The 22,781-nt window shown below is 38.1% G+C and overlaps 1 protein-coding gene across 15 annotated transcripts in view; it reads right to left on the bottom strand.

Annotated features, from left to right (window-relative positions):
* SYNE1 (spectrin repeat containing nuclear envelope protein 1) overlaps window positions 1-22,781 on the bottom strand; it is a 558,323-nt gene that overhangs the window by 329,533 nt on the left and 206,009 nt on the right. For all 15 annotated transcript variants that reach the window (XM_049903961.1, XM_049903893.1, XM_049903931.1 and 12 more), the window contains 10 exons: window positions 21,261-21,425; window positions 17,908-18,075; window positions 15,533-15,703; window positions 14,586-14,726; window positions 10,626-10,786; window positions 8,493-8,643; window positions 5,068-5,295; window positions 4,576-4,680; window positions 2,533-2,720; window positions 1,768-1,891 (listed from right to left, as the gene is read on the bottom strand). In XM_049903961.1, coding sequence (XP_049759918.1) covers window positions 1,768-1,891; window positions 2,533-2,720; window positions 4,576-4,680; window positions 5,068-5,295; window positions 8,493-8,643; window positions 10,626-10,786; window positions 14,586-14,726; window positions 15,533-15,703; window positions 17,908-18,075; window positions 21,261-21,425 — 1,602 coding nt within the window. The remainder of the gene's footprint in view (window positions 1-1,767; window positions 1,892-2,532; window positions 2,721-4,575; window positions 4,681-5,067; window positions 5,296-8,492; window positions 8,644-10,625; window positions 10,787-14,585; window positions 14,727-15,532; window positions 15,704-17,907; window positions 18,076-21,260; window positions 21,426-22,781) is intronic.

Here is a 22,781-nt window from a genome sequence, read left to right on the forward strand (position 1 = left end):
CTAACAATATCAAAGATGCAATTCTAGACCAAGAACATGACCTCCTTGTCTGTTCAGAAACTATATTAAGGCCAAAACAGGGAGCTTAGGTGCTGGTAATTTCACTTCCATGCAATAGAACCTCTTATTCTTTTATCTAATCAGGAAATGAATCACTTACGTGCTGTAAGGGGTGATACAAAAGAGTTTCGGCTCCTACCCGATTAGACAGAAGATACAGACACTCACACAGATAGCTAACAATATGAAATGGCATTAAATGGAATGATAGGTGTAAGCTCGGCATATAGAAGACGCTTATCAGAAAAATGTTTTTCTCTTCCTTAATGAGGTCATGCGTGACGCAAGCAAACTTGCTAAAAGTATCAGGAAGCAGGAAGTCAGTCCCACAGCCTGCAGATGAAAGGGAACACCATAAAGCAGAATCGGGACTTATGCTGAGCAGAAAAAAAGAAAGAGCAAGCACATGGAGCAAGACCAGGAGGTGGGACGTACGAGTCATGTCCAGACAACAGTGGGATGCCATGTGTGTCTGCCGGAGAGTGAGCTTCACCACTCTCTTGGTCCTCTATCGCACAGAGTGCCTACTTTCCACACAGAGCTACACAGGGATACAGTTTTATACCGCCTGACATCTTTGTGTCTATGCCTTGTCATTTTTAAGGAAAGGAGTTGAGTCTTCCCCTCTTAGAGCCCCACACACTGTATTTATAAGAAGAACCAGACGTTGACTGAGAAGTTGGACCTTTATCCTCATACACAGTCACTGTGGGCTTCTCAGCAAGTGACTAACATAACAATCAAAGGGACTTTTATAAAGATTAATGCTGAAAATTAGTGTTTAAGGCAGAAAGGCGGGAAAGCCAGGATTATGGGGTACTCCCAACACCGATGAAGGAAGGTATTTGACGATAGAGCAATAAGCATAGATGCTACAGACAACCTCTCAGGGAGTTTTTAGAGAAGCAATTATGAGAAGTAAAAGAATCTAGCTTCCTCTTAAACTTTTTATAAAAGATAGAAGAAAGTTGAGGTATAAATCTATAACAAAATTAACTCTTCTGATCAGCAGTTTTGCCTTCTGAATTTTCTGCCTGACATTATCACTTCAAGCAATTTAATCCCTAGAATTCAATAGTATCACCTGTTGTTTAAAAAGTTGGCGTCTTCACAGATATAATAAACGAGTACTCTTTTAAGAGCCTTTTCAGTATAAAAAATATCATATAAATATCAAAGTAGAGAGGACACACCTATCATCCAGCTTCAAAAACTTTTAACTCACAGTCAACATTGTTCCATCGATATTTCTGCCCATTCCTCACCCAACTCCCCTGCCAGGTGGTTTTTATTCAAATGCCTGCCATCAAACAGGGTTCTCTAATCCAGCACAGAAACAGATCGTCACAAAGGTCATCATTACTTTATCTTTCAGGCCACGGTGGTGCTCTTCTTTTCAGGATACCTTGACATTAAATAGGAGACTTGATGGCACAATGGTTAATAGCTCAGCTGCTAACCAAAAGGTTGGCAGTTTGAATCCACCAGCTGCTCCTTGGAAATCTTATGGGGCAGTTCTACTCTGTCCTTTAAGGTTGCTGTGAGTCAGAATCGACTCGACGGCAATGGGTTTGGTTTGACATTAAATGATACTACAAGGATTACAAAACCAGGACAAGAAGTAAGTTGGATACGGGTTTGTTTGTTTATAATGCAACCATAGCAAAAAGCATTTAATTGTCCTTCCTTGCCCTTCTGTGAACTTGCCTGTATTAGCTGAAGTTCACCCTCCACTTTGACTCTGTCTGCAGAAACGCCCACTTCTGGGGAACTTGCCATGGCTTCGCACCGCTCTAACCACGTCAGAAAGGTCGACAGCTCTTTCTCTAGCCTAAGGAAAACAGAGATTAAAAAAACAAATTCATCCAGAGTGATCATACTAGAAAACGAAAGTCAGAGAGTCCAACACCAACCACCATACGTGATACAGCACTGGTTAGCCTCTTCCTAGAAGGGCAGCTACAAAACCCAGTCCCTTCATTCTCACATATGTGCTTTCACACATATTTTTTTAGCATGTAAGGATACACACATGTCCTCTCCACTTTAGGGGGTCTACATCTTACAATGAATGTCAACAAGATATTCTCGTATTAGACACAGGAGTTCCCATGGTCTACATCTGGGATGATTAACTTCCATCGCTAAAGTACAGTTAGTCCAGCTGTTCCACTGACTGCTGCCTGCTGAAGTCTGAGCAGCCCTGTGGTGGTTCAATGGTAGAACTCTTGCCTTCCATGCATACTGACACAGTGGCTGCAACAATGGGCTCAAGAATTACAACGATTGTGAGGATGGCACTGGAAAACCCTATGGATCACAACAGTCAGGTCCACAACTGATCATGGGGATGACACAGGACCAGGCAGTATTTCCTTCTGTTGTGCAGGGGGTCGTCATGAGTTGGGGGCTGACTCCCCAGTAGCTAACAGCAACACTGAAACCCATACTACCAGGAGGCTGCCCACTCACCTCTGCCAGTGGGCCAGGCGGCTCTCCAGCATAGTCTGTCTCTCCTTAGCCCTGCTCAGCACCCCCTCATATTGCTGCCGTAGAGCCAAAGCCTCCTGGACAGCGGACTCTCTGGTCGTGACCTTGCGGGCACTGGCTGAGAAAGCAGCAACTGTGCTGTTCAGTGACTCCAGAGCCTGACACAGATCCTAATGAAAGTGCAGAAGGAATATGACAAAAGACCAGGGTCAAAAATGAGACCTATTTTTTTTTTCTTTGAGAAGCATCATCACAAAAATTTTCCCTCAGTGATAAACAGCCAATGGCACTAAAGCACGCCTCTGCTGATGATTTTCAGTAAGACACAGTGAAAGTAAGACGGTTACTTTGTGACAACAGAAATAAAAAATGAGAATGGAGAGAATATTCCCAAAATAAGAATTTGTTGCTATATATCTGAATAATTTCCACTTTCTCTTAACCATTCCGATATTTTATGAAAATTATTAAATTTATGCTAAATATATTTGCACCTAAAAAAAACCCTAATTCCTAATTTATAAAAGGTACATGTAACAGGCTATGATCTCTATAGAAATATATGTAAAGGATTATAGCTGCTATCAGGAATCAGAGATAATAATAAGTGAGCTGTAGTATGGGGCAAGTACTGTATTAAAAAAAAATAAACACGTATTTACTCAGTTAATCATCATAAGGAAACTAAGAGGCATTTCTTTTCATTGTGCCCATTTTACAGATGGAAACCCTGGTGGCGTAGTGGTTAAGTGCTATAGCTGCTAAACAAAAGGTCGGCAGTTCAAATCCACCAGATGCTCCTTGGAAACTCTATGGGGTGGTTCTACTCTGTCCTATAGGGTCGCTATGAGTCAGAATCAACTCGACAGCAACAGGTTATTTTACAGATTAGAAAATCAAGGCAGAAAAACATAACTTGCTTTAGGAAGTCTAAATATTAAAAAAAAGAGAGAGAATATTATGCTTTCTGGTGCTGAATTGGGGTCCTTGGTTGGTACAGTTAAGCCCTTGACTACTAGCCAAAAGGTTAGTGGCTCAAACCCACCCGGGGGCACTTTGGAAGAAAGGCCTGGTGATCTGCTTCCAAAAGGTCACAGTCTTGGAAACCCTATGGAGATCGGTTCTACTCTGCACATGGGGTCGCCGTGAGTCAGAACCAACTCAACAGCAATGGGTTATGGTACTGACGTAGTAACTTAGCTGTCTATTTTAAGATAATTTCATCAAATTCAATTTTCTACTTTTCCTCATTTTTTTGTATTTCTTAAAAAATTATATAAGTAATGCAAGAATGCATCCTCAGAATAAAAGATTCAAAGAATTTAAATCCCACTACTCTTCCCAGAAGTGCCTCTGTCAACCATTTGGTGTCTAAGCTGCAGTCCTTTTTCAGTATTTACATCTATTTATGCAGATGTGTGCACATGAAATAGATTAATATACTTATAAATTAATAGTCAAGGCCTGTCTCTACTTAGTATACCTTTGTGCGTGATTCTCCCCACTTTGCTCCCTCGCTGAATTCTGCTGGAAGCACCCGTTTGCTGCTTTGCAGATGGTCTCTCAGTGGTCACCAGCTCAGGGATCAGACCAAAAGAGCCAGCCACTATATCAGGCCAGTGATGACATCGTTTTTGCACATCTGAGTGTCATGGGTTAAAATCTGAAATCTGCTACACACCTGTCTTTCTTTTCACGCATATTTAATTTTTTAAAGTTCATTCAGAGAAAACAGAATAGGTTTATTAAAACCGTACTCTGAAAATGTCACATGCTCAAATTAAAAGAAACGTTTTAGATTTAAGTGTTCATTTAACTTAAAATGTGGATGCAAACTCACCGGCATACTTATATTTTCTTGTGTTATATGAGGTGAACACATTTGAAATATAGAATTCTTCAGCTAACACAAAAATCTTTCTTATCTTAGTTCTCACAAAATGATTTACTATGCTCTCTTTTCAAGCAGTCATTAGCCAATACCCGAGTTGATTAGTCAATAGAAATGTTGACGTATGCTCTCACCATATGCTCCTGGAGAACTCTGTACGTTTCTGCAGCGGAAGAACATGGTTTAACTGGATCAGGGTCAGCAAGTTTATCCGCAAATTCAGACACAGACTCCTGCATCTAAAACAACGGGAAAATATAAAAATCATCGTGGGAAAAAATAAATCAAGTCAAAAAATATTTTGGGGGAAGCCGTCTGACACTTTTTTTTTCTTTTTTGGCTCACTGTCAATGTGTGATAAGATTTTTTTTTAATCTAAAATCAGTGTCTCCCATCATCTGAAAGGAATGTGATGAAGTCTGAATGGCCCTCCGAACACAATACTCTTGTATTCCTTCAAGTAAGATTCCATATAAATAATTATAAACTTAGTTATCACTGACAATTTGGCTGATTAGTAATAAATTGTGTCTTTTCCTTATTCAAGTTCTCCTGGACTATTGATTGCATTTTACTATAAATACAATGTGAAATAGATCATTCGGCATGCAGGAACTAATTCCTACCTTTCTAAGGTTCTCTTCGAACTTTTGCTCTTGAGACAAACGTCCCAGGATTGTTGCCTCCAGGCACCGTGCGTGTTCTCGGAGTTCTTCCCAGTATCTTCTTACTTGTGTCAACTTGGCTTTGATTCGGGCAGATTCTCCGGTGGTAACAAACTGAGCAAAAGACTGCGCTTCTTCTTCTAATCCTGTAATGTTGCTGATCTTACTTTCTATTTCCTGAATTGTGACCTGATATTTAAGACAAGAAAAATAACAATGCCGGCTTAGCAAGCCCGCCTTTCTGACATGGTATATGTATCTGTACAGAAGGAACATCAGAAAATCTTTCTGTAACTGATATTTCAATCTATTTGGACCATTAGAAAGTGGCTATAAAAAAACACCATGTGTTTTTGGCCTCATTTATAAAGAACATACATGCAGACAATGTCTGCAAAATACAGGTGGATGGTGGTCATGCTAGTCGGCTAGAAAAGTAAGAGAAATAATGGCTCCTGCTTGCAGTGAAGTAAGCAGGGACAAAGTGCCTAGAACTTTCATTGTAGGTCCAATGATACAGAGAATTACCTGTTTACCCTACCCGTCGAGCATTTTATCGACTCATCTGCAGAAGCAGTGTGCTCCAATAACTAACAGGAATGCTAATGCTCACATTTACTTAATTTTTCCAGAATGTAGTTGAATATTTCACCTTTTATGAAACTAAAACATGTTTTTTGATTCCACGCCTAGCTAAAACTGATCTTTTCAAATCTATCATCTATTCTTTATGCCAGTGGTTTCCAAATTTAAAACATATCAGAATCCCCTGGCCCCCATCCCCAGGGACTCAGGTTCAGTTAAGTCTGGGAGGGGTCTAAGAATTTTCATTTCTAATGAATCCCCAGGTGACACTGATGCTGGTGGTCCAGGGATCCCACTTTATGAATTGCTGTATCGTTCATTAGCTTATGTACTCTATAGTAAAAAGGCTATACACTACACTTTCCATCTGGGGCACAGAAGCCATACTACATATTAACCGATACATGGAAACCACTGATCGCCATGAAGGGTGTGTGTGCATGAGTGCACAGGAGGGGTCTGTCATAAATAAAGAACCTCATTTATGCATAAGAGAATGAAAATTATTCTTCTGGAAAAAGGGTCCAAAACCATTCAATCAAATTGGAACTAAAAATTCAGACAAATATCAGTCTGAAATAATTTAAATGGAAAATACCCTTATCTCAAAAAGAAAAAAAAAAAAGAATGTGACCATTGCCTGGATGAGCCAGGGTAGTCGGAAATAACCTGTCTAGATGAGTCGATCAGAAATGACTTATATCAGCTAAGTGCCACATATGTGTCACTTACGTATTTTTATTTTTCGTAGGCATGACCACAGTAGTCTATCTGGTAAATGTATGTTGTTTGAGGATTTACTCCATCTTTCATTGTATTGCTATGTTTCAAGGTCTTTGTTTTTCAAAAAAAATTATTCATAAATTTGACAAATACATATTGAGTGTCTACTATGTGCCAAGAATTGTTTTAGGTGTTTCTTTCTTTTTTTTTTTTTTTTAATACATCAGTGATACAATCTTGGCTAAGAACAAAGTTCTTAGTTCTCAGAGTAATGTATGTCACCAACAAACTCATAAAAGCAAAATATAAAATTATATTGTTGGGTTGTGGCAAAAAAAAAAAAATGTGGACTATGAACCCTGTATATGTTCTAGAAATTACCAATGAGGCATAAGAAACCAGCCAACTGGGAATAACATATAAGAAAGAACTGGGGCTGATGTAACTGCAGCCAACAAGAATGAAGAACAAGAATCGGGCTTCGAGTTCTTATCTTCACAAAAGCTAAATGGTTCATTAATTTTAATCCTAAAGGGTGTTTTCAAGTGAAAACACTATCATAACAAGTGTTAACATATTTTTAATATTTCCTACAACAGACTCTTCTGTTTGAAAACAGAATATGAACTTAAAAGACCAAATTCCACACTACAATGTAGTCTACTCTCTTTGCCTATTTCTAGGCAACACTTTTTTCCTAGTATTCATATTCATTTTACACACTTTAGATAGTTTTCAAAATGGCATATCAGACATATTAAGATGTATTTCTCATCTTCTGGCATGGAAATGCATAGTTCAATGTTTGCATATTTAAAGGTAAATGTATAATTTTTTTCCCTTGAGAGTAACAATGAGGTGGCATTTGGTCATTGGCAACGTTTGGAAGTGCTGGAATGTAGTTTAAAATAACAGTAAATAAATTACAAAAAGGCTAAAAAGTGCTTGTTAAATTTCAAAAAAGGGAAATTTTGAGGAAAACAAATTTTAATCTGCTATTTATTTGTCTTCTTAGAGTTTAGTAAAAATAATTAAATGGCAACTTTTAAAAATATTTAAAGATTACAAACATCTCATTATTATTCTTTAATGGGTCTGCATCTATTCTTCCTAGTATATGATGGAAAACACAAGCAGACTCCATATTCCAGACTGCCTGGATTCTTGATTGCGCAAGATGTGGGATGAGCCAGGAGAATCTGAACAGCGTCTAATCTTGTCTATAAAGCATTTCGTCCTCCCACCAGGCACATGGTGATAGCTTGTTCTGAGTCATAATGTGAAATGTTCCCTCACCTTGGTATTTATCTTACTATATTTAATCGAATGAAATGGCAGAGGGTTTTCCCATTCCGAAGAAAATGAACCGTGTTAGAAAAAGAAGTGGTTGAAATTTGAAAATGTGCCATGTTAGAAATGTATAAGAGATAAAGAAAGATGAACACAGAGCCCATATCTTTCAGCCACATATTTGTACACTGTTTGAATGAAGTGGGTGGTTCAGAGTCTACCCATGTGGCTATTTTAGAGATGAAAGACCTAAAATATCAGAGCATCTCAGTAGTCCATGTCCAAGGGCATCATAAATGAAAACATTAGAGCGAACGTCTGATTGCTTGATCTAAGGAAAATAATTTCTTGAACTCCTCCTTGTGGTTGATTAGGGTAAATACTACCAACACTTGAGCTAGACATTTGGAATGGTTCTTAAAAGCGTATAGCTATATAAATGATGAATAAATTTCATGTCGTATCAATGAATCAACAGAGCACTCCAGTGGGGTTAGTTGAAAGTCAAGGAAAAGAATAATGTAACCATAAAAATATTTTAATGATATTGCACACAATACTGACTTTGAATGCATAAGTCAGACAATATTGATACATAATTCCATCTGTAAAGTATTGCCCGGTATCCATCGAGACCTCTTAGCTCAGTATTTTGTGTGAATTTAATTTTAGTAGTGTCACATATCACCCAAAGATTTGTCCTGGGCCCAAAGAGCATTTGATGAAAGGTAAGAATGGAGTCCTTAAAAGCTATTCATCACCATAAATGTAACACGTGAGCAGATCACCTTAATCTGGCCGATTTGCACATCCAAGGCCGATGAGAGACTTTCCAAGGCACTGAGTTCTTTCTCTTTCTCAGTTATCCAGATGGACAGGGTCTCAAAATTACTGCCAAAATGATCCCACTTGCTTTTCACCATTTCCATGGTTTTAATACTAAAATTAACCAAATTAAGTAAACAAAATGCAGTAATTTAATAGAGAGTAACAATAGAGTATTCTTTCAATCACTGAGTGAAATAGCTTGCGAAGACATTTGTGACCACCTCAAGGTGGAAACTACTGGAACAGAAAATAGAAAATGCACATTTGATCTTAGTAGTCTTTCAGGCCTCAAGTCTTCCTAGCTCCCCTGAGAATGAACATTTAATGGGGTAGCGTCTATGATATGCTAGGAACGGAACTTGTTTAGAACAAAATATTGCTGGGTCCAGAGGGGTGAAGTCCAGGTATGATCTAGTTAAACTCTGCACATGACCTACAGTGCCAGGACTAACTAGAATAAACTGTACCACAATAGACTCCAGTGCACACGGTTTTTTAGGGGTCCTATTTTCATAGACAAGTATCTTCTTGCTCTTAAAGGAGAGACATGGCAGCGATGCTTGATGCCAAAGATCTTTATAAAAGACAGACCTTTTGGCTGGGATATCAGACTGCCATGCGGGAACTCTTCCATCCTTAGAGCTAAGCCTGTAACTTCTAACTGGTAGTGATTTCAGCTATTCTTGGATGTCTGTGCTGTCCTGACTCTAAAAGGCTTTTATAACTTCCTGTACAAGAGCAACCTGACTGCTTTTAGACAACTTGGGCTTTATTTAGGGCTTTATTGGTAATAAACTTAATGAACCAACTTGAAATATAGATTTCTAGTTTGTAGTAACTACGCATATATAATCAGGTGAATATGGCTTATACTTTAGGAAGTGACTGAGAAACTAACAGTATGTCATTTAACTGAGAAGTCCTTGGGTTTAAAAAAGAAATGGAGGATGGGGGATAAGAAGGCCACTGTTTACCAAAAGGCACTTGAAGACATCACAAAAAGTGCAGCAACATCATTGATTGTCAAATTAAATAGTATTACAGTCTCAAATTTATACCCTGGACGTGCCTAATGCTCTCGCAGTGCAAGTAACGTGAACTATGTAACATTACAAGTTTTTAAATGAAATAAGGATTCAAATGGATATTGCTAATAAAAGTGGCTTCCTTTCTAATAAACTCAAAGTGTTATTATTTGTGTAACTTGATGAAGAACATTTAATATAAAACCCTCCAAGTTTCAAGTCATACCTCATTATAAATAAAGTATCAAATTTTAGGGACACGTAAACCGCTGATTTAAATTGTTGACAGCATTAAAAACGAATTTTACGTTTTAAAATCCATCTTAGAAATGATGTCCTACGGCTTAAGAATCATATGCTGTTGTGGGTTGGTGACTTGCCATTATTTAAACAAAATAACCTTTTAAGATAGAAATGTTTAGCCATCTTAGTTCAAAGAACATTTGCCACATCCTCAAATGTTTATTCCCTCCAAATTCTTTTCGTGTATACTGTATATATAACAGGATAGCCGTAGGCCAAACCATTCATCCTTTCTTTTTAGATAAACAAACATTAAAAGTTTAAAAATAGAAATTTGAAGATAATTTCTGGAAAAAGCATAACCATCTGTGGCAATTTGGATTTTGAGGCACTACAGACAAGTTCCATCAGTTTCTTTGGGTTGGGGACATTTGGTCTACGTGATATGTATTTAGGCCTAGAATCTACACCAATGAACTATCTCCGCTTCCCTGTACCTGGTGACAACCGAATAAAGCAGTTAAAAGTTATTTTAAATATTGGTTCTTTGAGATTCTCTCTACAATATACAAAGGCCACAGACTGTAATAGATATGGCTTTCTCATGAACAGAATCAATTTAAGATGCAAAAACCACATCCCTTGCATTTTGTTGTTTTCCATATCGGTGATACTTTCTTTGGAATTATGAGTTGCTTCCTCAAAACATGCTGAAATACACAGACACTTTGAGAATTTGAAAGAAAGTTTTGAATACAATATCCAAGAAAGATTGTATTTAACTTTATCTCAGAGAAGAAAGTTTAGGACTGGTCAAGCACATACTCTTCTTCAAGTGTGTCTTCTAATTTTTTGACTTGGTCTTTGATTGACTTGGCCTGCTTTTGAAGTAACTGCTTATTCTTGGGTCCAAGCGGTATTTCTGAGGCTTCCTTCACAAGGTTCTCGGCCTGAACTGCAATGCCTTCTGTCCGCTTAGAAAACTCCTAGAAAAAGACATCAAAATTGTCACAAGGGCATTTTATATATTAATCTGTCCCCAAAGGAATGGCAGATATTTTACAGACTCCTCCAGGACGGACAGATAGATGGATGGATGGATGGATTCTGTTATGTACGGGTTTTAAACTACTCTTGACCAATAAAACTGACTTATTTTCATCCTGGCCAAAGTGGATATTTGGTTAAATTATTTTCATTTCACCAGCTATTTACTGTATTTTTATGCAAATAACATGCCCCTTTATGTTTGTTTGACAATCGTGCCCTCTCCCCAAGAGGTATTTTCAAAAGTGTGCTATGATAATTTTTACAGTACTAGGTAAAAATAAAATCGGCATCAATAAAACAAGGGGAGGGTGCAGTTGGCAAGTAAGCGTAGAAGGCGCACACTACCAAAAACTAAAACCAAACCCGTTGCCTTCGAGTCAATTCGGGCTCAGAGCAACACTGCAGGACAGAGTAAAGCTGCCCCACAGGGTTTCCAAGGAGTGCCTGGTGGATTTGAACTGCGGACTTTTGGTTAGTAGCCATAGCTCTTAACCATTATGCCACCAGGGTTTCCTGAAGGCCCTCGCCATTTGCATAAAAATATGTTACTTGCATAGTTATTCAACAATTCTCACAAAAATGTTCTCTCCATTGTTTCTTGATTGTAGTTTATTGTTTAGGGCTCTGAGCTGAATTACAATTATTCACTCACTCACAATTACGTGATTTTACTATAGGTCAATTCATGAAATGATCACCAGTGACTGATTTTTCAATCACAGAGATAATAGATTTCTAGGCCGGTGAATATAAAGATCTGTTACTTTAACTGAAGAATATCTTAAATTCAGAGAGTAATTGTGACCTTTACTGTAAGGAAACATTTTGTTAACTAGTTCTCAAAAAAGGATATAATAATCTGATCCTAAAGCTGTTCGACCTTTTTTTACTCTATATGCACATACTAGTAGATGGAAAGGAGATACCTTTTGAACCAGTCAAACCTGGACTAGAATCCAGAATCTGCCAATTACTGCTTGTCTGTTTTTGGGCGACTGACAACTTTTCCGTGTCTTTCATGTAAAATCCAGATGGTAACACTTCTCTCATAAGATTACAATTTGCCCTTTATTAGCAATTTCATTTTTAAGTGTTTAAGAATCTGGCAGGTACCTATTACCATTTTTTATGTCCCTCATATAATATGCAGGATAAAATGATTTGTGAAGTTCATATACTGGATTTTCAATAACTATTTGGAAACCCTGGTGGGGTAGTGGTTAAGTGTTACAGCTGCTAACCAAAAGATCGGCAGTTGGAATCCACCAGGCGCTCCTTGGGAACCCTGTGGGGCAGTTCTACTCTGTCCTGTAGGGTTGCTAGGAGTCAGAATTGACTCGACGGCAGTGGGTCCCAGAAGCCCTGATGGTGCAAAGGTTAAGCGCTCAGCTGCTAACCGACAGGCTGGTAGTTTGAACCCACCCAGAGGCTCTGCAGGAGAAAGACCTTGCAATCTGATATGGTAAAGTTTATAGCCTAGAAAATCCTCTTAGGTAGTTCTACTCTGTCAAATGGGGTCACTATGAGTCTAAAATCAATGGCACCGAACAACGTATATATTCAATAACAATTTTAATTAAAAAAATAAATTTAATATGTATGCGATACTGGTAAACTTTAGCTGTTACCTTACTGCTGTAAGGTAAATATATTGAATATTGCATTAGAACAGGGAAACCCTGAAATAATTTTGAGTTAAGAAAATTAACATAGTGTCTCATTTCTTATCCTATAAGAGGATCTCAAAAGAGATTTAAAATTTGGTCATCAATTTCCCTCTCCTAAATGGGTGACATAAAAAGCTGATGTAAGAAATTTTTAAAAGCTCAGATGGCTAACAGCCACCTTTACAGGTTCTCCCAGAGTTTTTACATAATGCCACATGAGATAGAGTTACAGCGTAATACTATTGAATTTTCATATCTTGGAAGAATGCCCTCATAGAAACATCAATGTTACTTCAGAAAAGTACCCTGCAATTTGGGAAAATAAGAATGAGTAAGCACAGCTTTCTTATGATATAGAGATTTATAGTATCCCAAAATATGACATTTGCTAATGTCACCACATTAAATTTTGTGGTTAGAAGCACCTGCTATTACCATACATGAACTTAGGAGTCATTATAGTTTCAATTGTGAAGACTGAATCATGGCGTAATCTGCCAAAATCCCATGAATAGATTCAGAAGTATAAAAAAAAGTGTTTTCCCTCCTAGTATTTCCCTAAAAAAAACCCACATCCAATGAGATCAAGGCAATTCCGACTCATGGCAACCCCATGTGTGTCAGAGTAGAACTGTGCTCTAAAAAATGGCTGATTTTTCAGAAACAGATCACCAGGTTTTTCTTCCAATGCACTTCCAGGTGGGTTCGAACCACCAACCTTTTGGTTAGTAGCCCAGGCCTTAACCATTGGCACCACCCAAGGAGTCCTGGTGTGTCCTAGTACCCAGAAAAAACACGGAGAAAGTAGGGTTATGTTTGAAAAGGCTATCGTATACATTTAATCTCAGAGCCTTTTGTGTGAGCTACGTGTGGAGAAAGCACAATGCAGAGGATTCCAAAGAACAGAATGTTGTTACTTCTGTTGGGTGCTGTCAAGTTGATTTTGTCTCACAGCTACCCACATAACAGAGTAGAACTGCCCCCACTGGGTTTTCTTGGCTCTAATCTTTACAGGAGCAGATCGCTGGGTCTTTCTCTGGCAGAGCTGCTGGGTGGGTTTGAACTAGCAACGTTTCATTTAGCAGCCAAGTGCGTAACCATTGCACCATCAGGGCTCCTAGAGAACAGAATAATATCGATAAAAACAAAATTAAACAAACTAGAATAGCCTTGTAAGCTATATGCCTAAGCCCTGGACCTGTGGGTAGCAGCTGGCTGCATTAGGAAAGAATTGACTCTGGCAGCAGACAGAGGCGCTCTGCCCTTCACTAGTTGTGAGACCTTGAACCACATTAACTCTCTCAACTTTGATTTCCTCATCATTAAAGCCATGCCTTGTTGCAAAGATTAAATATAATACTGCAGTGAACACCCTGCACACACTGGCACACAGAGGGCACTCAAGGGCTAGTTTCCCATTCCTTAGGGCAGCCGGGCAAGTGCTACCAACTGGAATGAAGACTTTATGAAAAGTGAGCAAAGGTGTCCAGGAGAACGCTTATTCTAGATCATATGCATCTGTAAGCATGCGATTCTTTCTTAAGAACCTTCAGTGGCTCCCTGTTGCCTAGAGAGTCATGCTTTCGGCTTTCAAGACTCTCTGTGAAGTGGCCCAGCTTTACTCCAGAACGTCATTGCCTTTGATTCTGCTTTACAACACAGAATCCCCACGTTTAGAACTTTCATACCTCGTGTCTTTGCTCAGGCCATTTCCCCTTCCCAAGAATGCCCTTTCTCTCTCCCAAACTCTACTTTGCTTAGTCTTATCTGCCCTTTAAGTTTCAGTTCAAAATATCACCTCCAGAAAGATTTTTTAAAAAAATCTGTCCGTGTATTAGGGTACTAATCATTTCCCAATTTCATGAAAACTTTCTCTTAGTTCTTGATTTTTAATTATATAAGTTTCCATCCCCTGGGCAACTAGCACAGGGCTTTGAAAAGAGTGAGCCATCAATAGTAAGTATTGATTAAATGAATAACAATCATGATGAATAGTGGTAATGGAGTAGAATATAGTTTTTCTTCTGAATAATGAGCACCAAGAGGCCAGATGACCTTGTTGATATACCTTTGTCTGTTCCAATTCTGAAGACAAGCTTTCCAAACTGCTAAAGCTCAAGAAGCGTTCGTGACTGGAACCTGTTTGGAAAAGGTATCTGACTACCGTCTCTTTGTTTGTTTCAAATCGCTCCCATTTTCTTAATGTAACCTACATTTGAAAAAAATAACATATCCGGTTACAAATTATCAAAGGGTGTCACGAAATAGTGTCACATTTTCATTCATTTCGAAAGCTATGAACCTCCAGTTAATAATTAGCTCTTATTTCATGCAATCACACTTTTTCAAATGTCTTCTAGAAGAATTTCCTTTCTGAGCCTCTGTGTCTTCATTTAAAAACAGAAAGCGTATGGATCATGATCTCTGAGTTCGCCATCGACTGTAATGTCTTCAGACTCTACCAATATTACTAAAAATGTGGATAAGTGGCAAAGAGTGGAAAGGAAGCCTTCTGATCTCTCTCAAAAAAGAAAGGAAGGCAGGCAGTGAGGGAGAGAGGAAGAAAGAAAAGGAAGAGAGCAGGTGGCAACAACTAAAAAGTTTTTTTTTTTTTTTTTAAGGTAATGTGTTAAGATCACAATAATACATAGAAATGGCTGCTAGACTTCCTGGAAAAGTGGAATGGTATGATGTAAACTTCTGGATTCAGGCAAGTGTGGATTCAAACGCTGGCTCTCTTATTGATCTCTGCAGTGTGACTTTGCGCAAGGGCCTTACATTATTTCTTTTTAAGTGTCCACATTTGCAAAATATGCCAACCACACTACCCATACCCACTCGATAAGCCTGTTGTGATGATTAAAAGGGGCAACTCAGGTCAGTACTTAAGGAATGCCGGAGCATCAGAGGCAGAGACAAAGATTTGCTCCTGCTAGCTTAAGAAGTAAGCCAGAAGCTAGCGAGGCCTCCTTCACCTCGCCGAGGTCCTGGCTCCTACCTGGATACGGCTCCTACCTGGATGCGGCGCTCCTGCTTCTCCCGGCTGTGCTCCACGCTGTCCAGGGTGCTCTGCAGCTGCTGCAGCTCCTCCTGCACTCGGCCCCGCAGCCCCCCTTCTCCTTGCCGTGCCTGCCCAAGCTGCTGCTGCACCTCTCTCTTCTTTGCAGAGATCCGCTTTGTCTTTTGCTGGAAGCATTTAATCAACAGTTGGGTAAAAATGTTATCCCCTAAGCAGCTAAGCAGGGACATAAAAAGTCACACTGGAATGGAGGGACAGGAAGTTGGACCTCATGCTGAGTGGGCTTGAACTGTATCTTAAAGTGAAGATTCTGACTCATGGTAACCCCACGTGTCATAGGGTAGAACTGCTTCATAGGGTTTTCTTGGCTGTAATCTTTATGGAAGCAGATTGCCAGGCCTTTCTTCTGCAGTACCACTGGGTAGGTTTGAACTGCCAATCTTTATGTTAGTAGTAGATAACAAGCTGTTTGTGCCACTCAGGGACCTTGTTAAAACAATAAGGGGCTAATGACACAGTGGTTAAGAGCTAACCAAAAGGTTGGCAGTTCAAATCCACCAGCCGCTTCCTGGAAACCCTACAGGGCAGATCTACTCTGTACTGTAGGGTTGCTATGAGTAGGAACTAACTCAACAGCAACAAGGTTGGTTTTTTGGTTTTATATTAGTCTAAAAAGCCCTGGTGGTACTGTGGTTAAGAACTCAGCTACTAACCAAAGGCAGGCAGTTTGAACCCACTAGCTGCTCCTCAGGAGAAAGATGCGGTAGCCTGCTTCTCTAGAGATTAAAATACCAAACCTGTTGCCACTGAGTCAATTGCGACTTGTAGCGGCCCTACAGGACAAAGCAGAACTGTCCCATAGGGTTTCCAAGGAGTGACTGGTGGATTCGAACTGCTGACCTTTTGGTTAGCAGCTGAGCTCTTAATGGCAGTGCCACCAAGCCTCCTCCATAGAGATTACAGCCTTGGAAACACTATGGGACAGTTCTACCCCATTTTATACGGTCACTATGAGTTAGAATTCACTTGACCGCAATGGGTTTTTTAACTGGTATATTAGTCAAAATGGACATTGTTTATAAATATTTTATGTTTTTAATGGAAAACAACGTAATTAATTTGGCTTTAGTGTTTTAGTTGTGTACAATTTTAGAGAACATTTAGCATGCTTTGCCAGACTCCAGAGGAATCTGGCAAAACGATCCATTTGACACTCTTCTCCTTAAAGAATCATTTTCTGCCAAGTAACACAGTCCCAACTGCGATTTTTATCAGCTGACATTAAGAGATTTAATCCTGAGTGTGTTCAGAATGAGTAATCTGCTGAGATGTTCTGGGAAGAGTTGTGTTTTAAAGTAAACTTTTTGTCAAAGTATAATATAAATATGGAATGGCACACAAATCTGAAGGGTACAGTTTACGAATTTTCACAAAGTAAACGCGCCCATGTCACCAGGCACCTGGTCCAAGAAATGTGTAAAAAGTTTTAAAATATTAATATAAATAGTGACAATCTTACATTTTCTGACTTAAAGTAAATTAAAACCCAAACAATAATTTTGTACTGACTGAGGACACTGTAACACTAAGCACTAATATTTTATATTCCCAGCATTATAATTATTCTGTAAATCTATAAAGCCTATAGGTGCTCGCTTATACAGAACTATAATGCAACTGCTATTTTTACACATTATTAGATGTAAAATTTGCCAGCATTTTGCCACACATTAAATTGACTAGAATTTTTTAATTAAAATATTTGATTTGAATAATACTTCTATATATACGGAGTTTTATAAGTAACGTATCCCATTTATGCCTACCAGGCTGTCAGGATTTAAGATGATCAAAATTATTTATTATCAATATGTGTACGACATTTTCTTCACTCCCAGTTCTAATATAGCATCAGATAGTATTCTCCTGAAAGGTCTGGTATTTCAAGTAAGAGTTATAACTTCTCAAACTAAGACGTATTCAAAGTTGTAAATTCAAGAGACAGACTTTAACATAATGACAAAAGAATAGTGACCTCAAATATGAAAAAATGCCCATCTTAGGCTTTTCTTCTCTGTATTTAAAAGGACAACTTAGCAAGTTTCACGCAGATTTTCACAGTTCAATCAATTTTCCCTACACAATTTTCTTTGAGCTTTTTGATACCACTGGGTCACTCAGTCTGAGAATTTATTTTGCAAGATCTTCTAAAATATTTAATATTTAACAGAGAGAACAGAAATGCCAAGTTTTTTTTTCAGCCATTTAATTGGGTCTCCCCACCCACCCAGGCAATATACTCTTCATCTCTCTGGATCTGCCAGTAACTAGTAAATTTACATAAGTGCAGTGGGGTAAAGAGCCCCTCTACCTGGTGATGAAGGAGTAACTGCTGGGCTTCAAACAGACTTTCAGTGTTCAAGATCTTCTCAGCTTCTTCCTGGACTTCTTTAGAGCCAGAAATTAAATCTTCAAGGGAACTTTTTACTATTTCTTTGTACTGGACACAGTCTCCAAAGTTGTTTAACATCTTTTCAACCTATATTTGCATGAAAAAATATAAGTCATATGCTATTTAACGAAGTTCATGTAATCTTAAATATTTAAAGAATATATGCAGTTAAAGTCTGTCTCAACAACTTGAAATATATACACAATCCTCTAACTTTTATTATTTCACAATTTTTTGAGGCTATTTAACCATTAGTCACTTATTGCAAGCCTCATTTGATATGGTTGTCTGTGCCATATATTTTAAAAAAACCAACAACAAAAAATTTGACCTAGCAATAAAGCCAGGATAATGAAAACATACATATTCTTTCTTGGGTCCCTATAATTTCAGTCTCATAACTAAAGCATAATTATAAAAATGCCTTATAAGAAAGTTGAGTTCATCCTACTCAACATAACCAGGAAAAAATATGAGAGCAAAAAGGAAAGAATAAAACAGTATTTGTTAAAAATGCATTTCCCATATTTCTACATAAAGGAATAATATCAGTAATTTCTAATTTTGTGGTTTATTTAGTGGATTCTTTTACTTGTTGTCTTCCTGAATTTGCAGCCTTCTTTTCTGTCCTTTTTCTGATTCCTCTATTTTTGATTCATCAATATCATTTTTTCAACGTCCACTCCCTCCATCTTCACTAACTTCACCTACATTTTATCATTTGTCTTCAACATAAGCCTTCCAGTTTTTCCTTTTCTTATCCTACTTTTTTTTCCTTTGACCCTCTTCTGATCTGAATTTATCCAAAGTAACTCAGAGCCTATTGTTCAACAAACAGCAGTAAGTCCCTGTGAAAACCACACTCCAGATCTCAGTAAATCATCTGTTCTGTTGAAAGAAATGACTATTTAGTACATATTGTGAATTTATCCAGACTTTTTTTCTTACAGTGAAAATTTCAAACAGTTTGTGCTCAACGTTAATTTACTACTAAATGGATGTTAATCAAAAGAAGGGGGAGAAAGTGTTAAACTCATCATTTCCCCCCCTCCGTTTTTCTCTCTGCTTTCACTAAGTGAATAAGTAACAAGAAGGATATTAAGATAAATTATGTAAAGTTTAAGATAGATGCGTGTGCAAAGAAGTGACATCTGTATAAACATTTGTTGTAAGGAGACTCTTGCTACAAGCCCTATGGACGGCGCCATGAGTACTTGGAAGACCAAGCAAATGGCTTTGGTTAAATGTAGAGACACTAATGACTTACAATTTTAAAGGTATCCAAAATAATTTATGTGGGACAAAATATTTTATAAATTTATCTACCAGCGTAACTCAAACTATTTCTTAGGTCTTGCACTGAAGATCACCTGAATATGTGTTAACTTTTAAATCGTTACTTGACTTGACCAAGTGAAAAGTTGTTATTGTTGTTGTTAGATGCCATCGAGTAAGTTCTGACTCATTGAGACTCTATGTACAACAGAACGAAACATTGCCCAGTCATGTGCCACCCTCACAATTGTTGCAGCCACCGTGTCAGTGCATCTCATTGAGCGTCTTCCTCTTTTTTGCTGACCATCTACTTTACGAAGTATGATGTCCTTCTCCAGGAACTGGTCCCTCCTGATAACATGTCCAAAGTACTTGAGATGAAGTCTCACGTCCTTGCTTCTAAGGAACGTTCTGGTTATACCTCTTCCAAGACATATTTTTTCGTTCTGGCAGTCCATGGTATTTTCAATATTCTTCGCCAACACTATAATTCAAAGGCATCAAATCTTCTTTGGTCTTCCTTATTCATTGTCCAGCTTTCACATGCATATGAGGTGACTGAAAATACCATGGCTTGGGTCAGGCGCACCTTAGTCTTCAAGGTGACATCTCTGCTTTTTAACACTTTAAAGAGGTCTTCTGTAGCAGATTTGCCCAGTGCAATACACAGTTTGATTTTTTGACAGCGGCTTCCATGGGCATTGATTGTGGATCCAAGTAAAATGAAATCCTTGACAACTTCAATATTTTGTAAAGAGTAGCAAAGAATTGAGGAGAGAAATCCCAGAGTTCCATTTAAAGTATGCTGGTGGCAGCTAACTAACTTTCACCATTGTTATGGAAGAAGGATGACCAAAGGCCTGAAGTCGCCTATGTTTCAAAATTTGATTAATCATACTACTATTTTCAATTTGTCAGAAAGTCTTAAGAAAATTGCAATTTACATATTTAAATTAACATATCAAAATAAAATCACAAGTAGGTCAGAGTTATTTTGGCATATGTAAATTCACCACCAGAGTCTCAACCAGATCCCCACAGATTATAAAAGCATAAAGGGTTAAATGACAATCAAGTTGTTAAATCAGGGAGATCTGTAGAGAATTCAAACTCTTCAGAATCAGAGAGCTTTGTGGACATTGTGTAGTCAGTCATCCAATAGATCCTTTATTCCATGCAAGTTTATACTTAAATGATTTCAAGAAATACTAGTATCTATTCCAGTTTCTATTCTTAAATTATCTTCCACACACTAATGTATTAGACTTGTGCAACAACCTGGCCAGTAAAAATATTCTCACTGAGGGCAGAAGGATGGTGAATAAAGTAGATGGGATTGTGTATTTTAATCTATAAGAAAATACATAGATACATGGTGAAATGTGTATCAAGAAGTTTAAACTGAATGGATCTTATCTAAAAGAGACTTTTACTGACCAGCTGACTAAACCTGGATACTTTATTATTACTGGCTACCAGTTTTGAGCATTTACTCAGGCACTGTATTGTGTTTTAAATACATTATTGCATCCTTGACACAGTCTTTGGAGTATTTTTAATCCTATTTTACAAGTGAGGAAACCAAGGCCCGGAGATGTAAAGTGACAAGCTTAAGGTCACACAGGAAATGGGTTATCAGAGTTACATCCAACCCTGGTTTGTCTTACACTCTAGCCCGTGTTCTTAGCCTCTATGATATACCTTAAACTTACTGTGAAATAAAAATACTTTTAGTGAGAGTAAAATTACGGTTTTGCTAAGCATTTTACTTTAAAAAAAAAAAAGATATGTATTATTAACCTGAATTAGCATATCCAATGTGGCAGAGACCATAATTTAATCTTCCTTTCATCTTCTCCATCAATCTTCATAAAAATATCATAACTAGTCCCTCTCAATTAGTTTCTTTGTAAAAGTACTTGTTAAACCATAACCAAAATAACCTTCTAGATTCCTCACCCAGAACTATCTGTTTAGAGTATAAGTGAATGACATACCTCTGACAACAAAGCTACCAGAGCCTTGAAGCCATTAGATAATTTAGCCAGCTCATCTCCTTGCTTTTGGGCTTCCTTCTCAGAAGAAACTTCAATTAAAATTTTAAGCCTGGATTTCAGCCAGCTAAGAGTCTCTCCCTTTTCCGTAACACCATTTCTGATCTCCTGGAAAACATGAAAGAACATTTTCAACGAAAAAAAAACTACAGTTGTGAATGGTAGCTTTCCAGCATGAAAGGACTTAACGTAAGAAGGTTTGCAAGGTGGAGGTAAGAGAAGCAGACATTCGTCACCCGTTGAGTGCTTGCTTACTTCACTTTTGTACACATCTTTACCAGAAGTCTACACGCGCTAGAAAGAGATGTCTCCCCCACTCCAACAGCTGATGTAGAAAATCAACACCGTCTATATAAGAAAAAAACTACCTTCACAATTGTATGGTTAGATATTTACAGATAACTCCCCTTCTCTTTTAAAAGGTTGCTTCCAAAAGTACTGTAGAAGAATATGAGATACGAAAATTAGGAATTATAAACTGTAATAATAAATCTCACTTTCTGTGAGCTGGAAGTAACATGGTATATCTTAAAAAAGAATAAAAGAATCTTTTTTGTTAGTTAGGTAATTTCTTTTACAGAAGAGTTTTCTCATTAAATATTGTTATGGATGCTTCACAAAGGTATCTTAATTTCGTTAGCTTACAATGTCTGTCATACTTAGGATAGCTTTTAGAGATTGGCACCGCAGATATTAAGATGCACAAACAGGACAGCAGCTCTTACCCAGGAAGGGAGGGTTTACCCACCAACACAAAGCCAGAAAGGCTCCAGGTCTCAGGCCTCGCAGGCCTGGAATGGAGGGAATCACCCGCCACTGGGGCAGTTCTCACCCTCCTACATCAGCTCAGAGGTAGCAGACTGGCAATGGTCTCAAACCACACGTGTTGGTACGGAGGCTGTTACAAGACAAAGGCAGTGGAAAACAGTGGTTTCCGGAAGCAGTTACTATTTTCATTCTAAGATCTGAGTATTTTTTGTACTATAACAACTGATAGCAAATATAAATATTCTTCTATAGTATACCATTATATTATGGAACCAAACCAGTTGTCATTGTGTCAGTCCAGACTCATAGCCACCCCATGTGTTTCAGAGTAGATAAGCTCCATGGGGTTTCCAATGGCTGATTTTTTTCAGAAGTAGATTGCCAGGTCTTTCTTCCAAGGTGCCTCTGGGTGGATTCAAATTTCCAACCTTTCAAACAGCAGCCAGGTGTGCTAACAGTTTGCACCACCCAAGGAATACCTCTAGAACTGGGGGCGGGGGGGGGGGAGTGTTATATAATTTAATAGAAAAAAACCTGGACCTCAGAAGATAGCAGAAAAGAAATATATTCTCATTAACTGCAACTACGTGACTTGCGGGAGAGAAAACATGCTGAAAGAGAGAACATTTTCATAACAGTGTGCCAGTACACTAGTCTAGAAAACTCAGAGTCAATAAAAAGGGAGAAGGTTTTTAT

Source organism: Elephas maximus, chromosome 1 (assembly GCF_024166365.1).
Source record: "Elephas maximus indicus isolate mEleMax1 chromosome 1, mEleMax1 primary haplotype, whole genome shotgun sequence".
NCBI lineage: Eukaryota > Metazoa > Chordata > Mammalia > Proboscidea > Elephantidae > Elephas > Elephas maximus.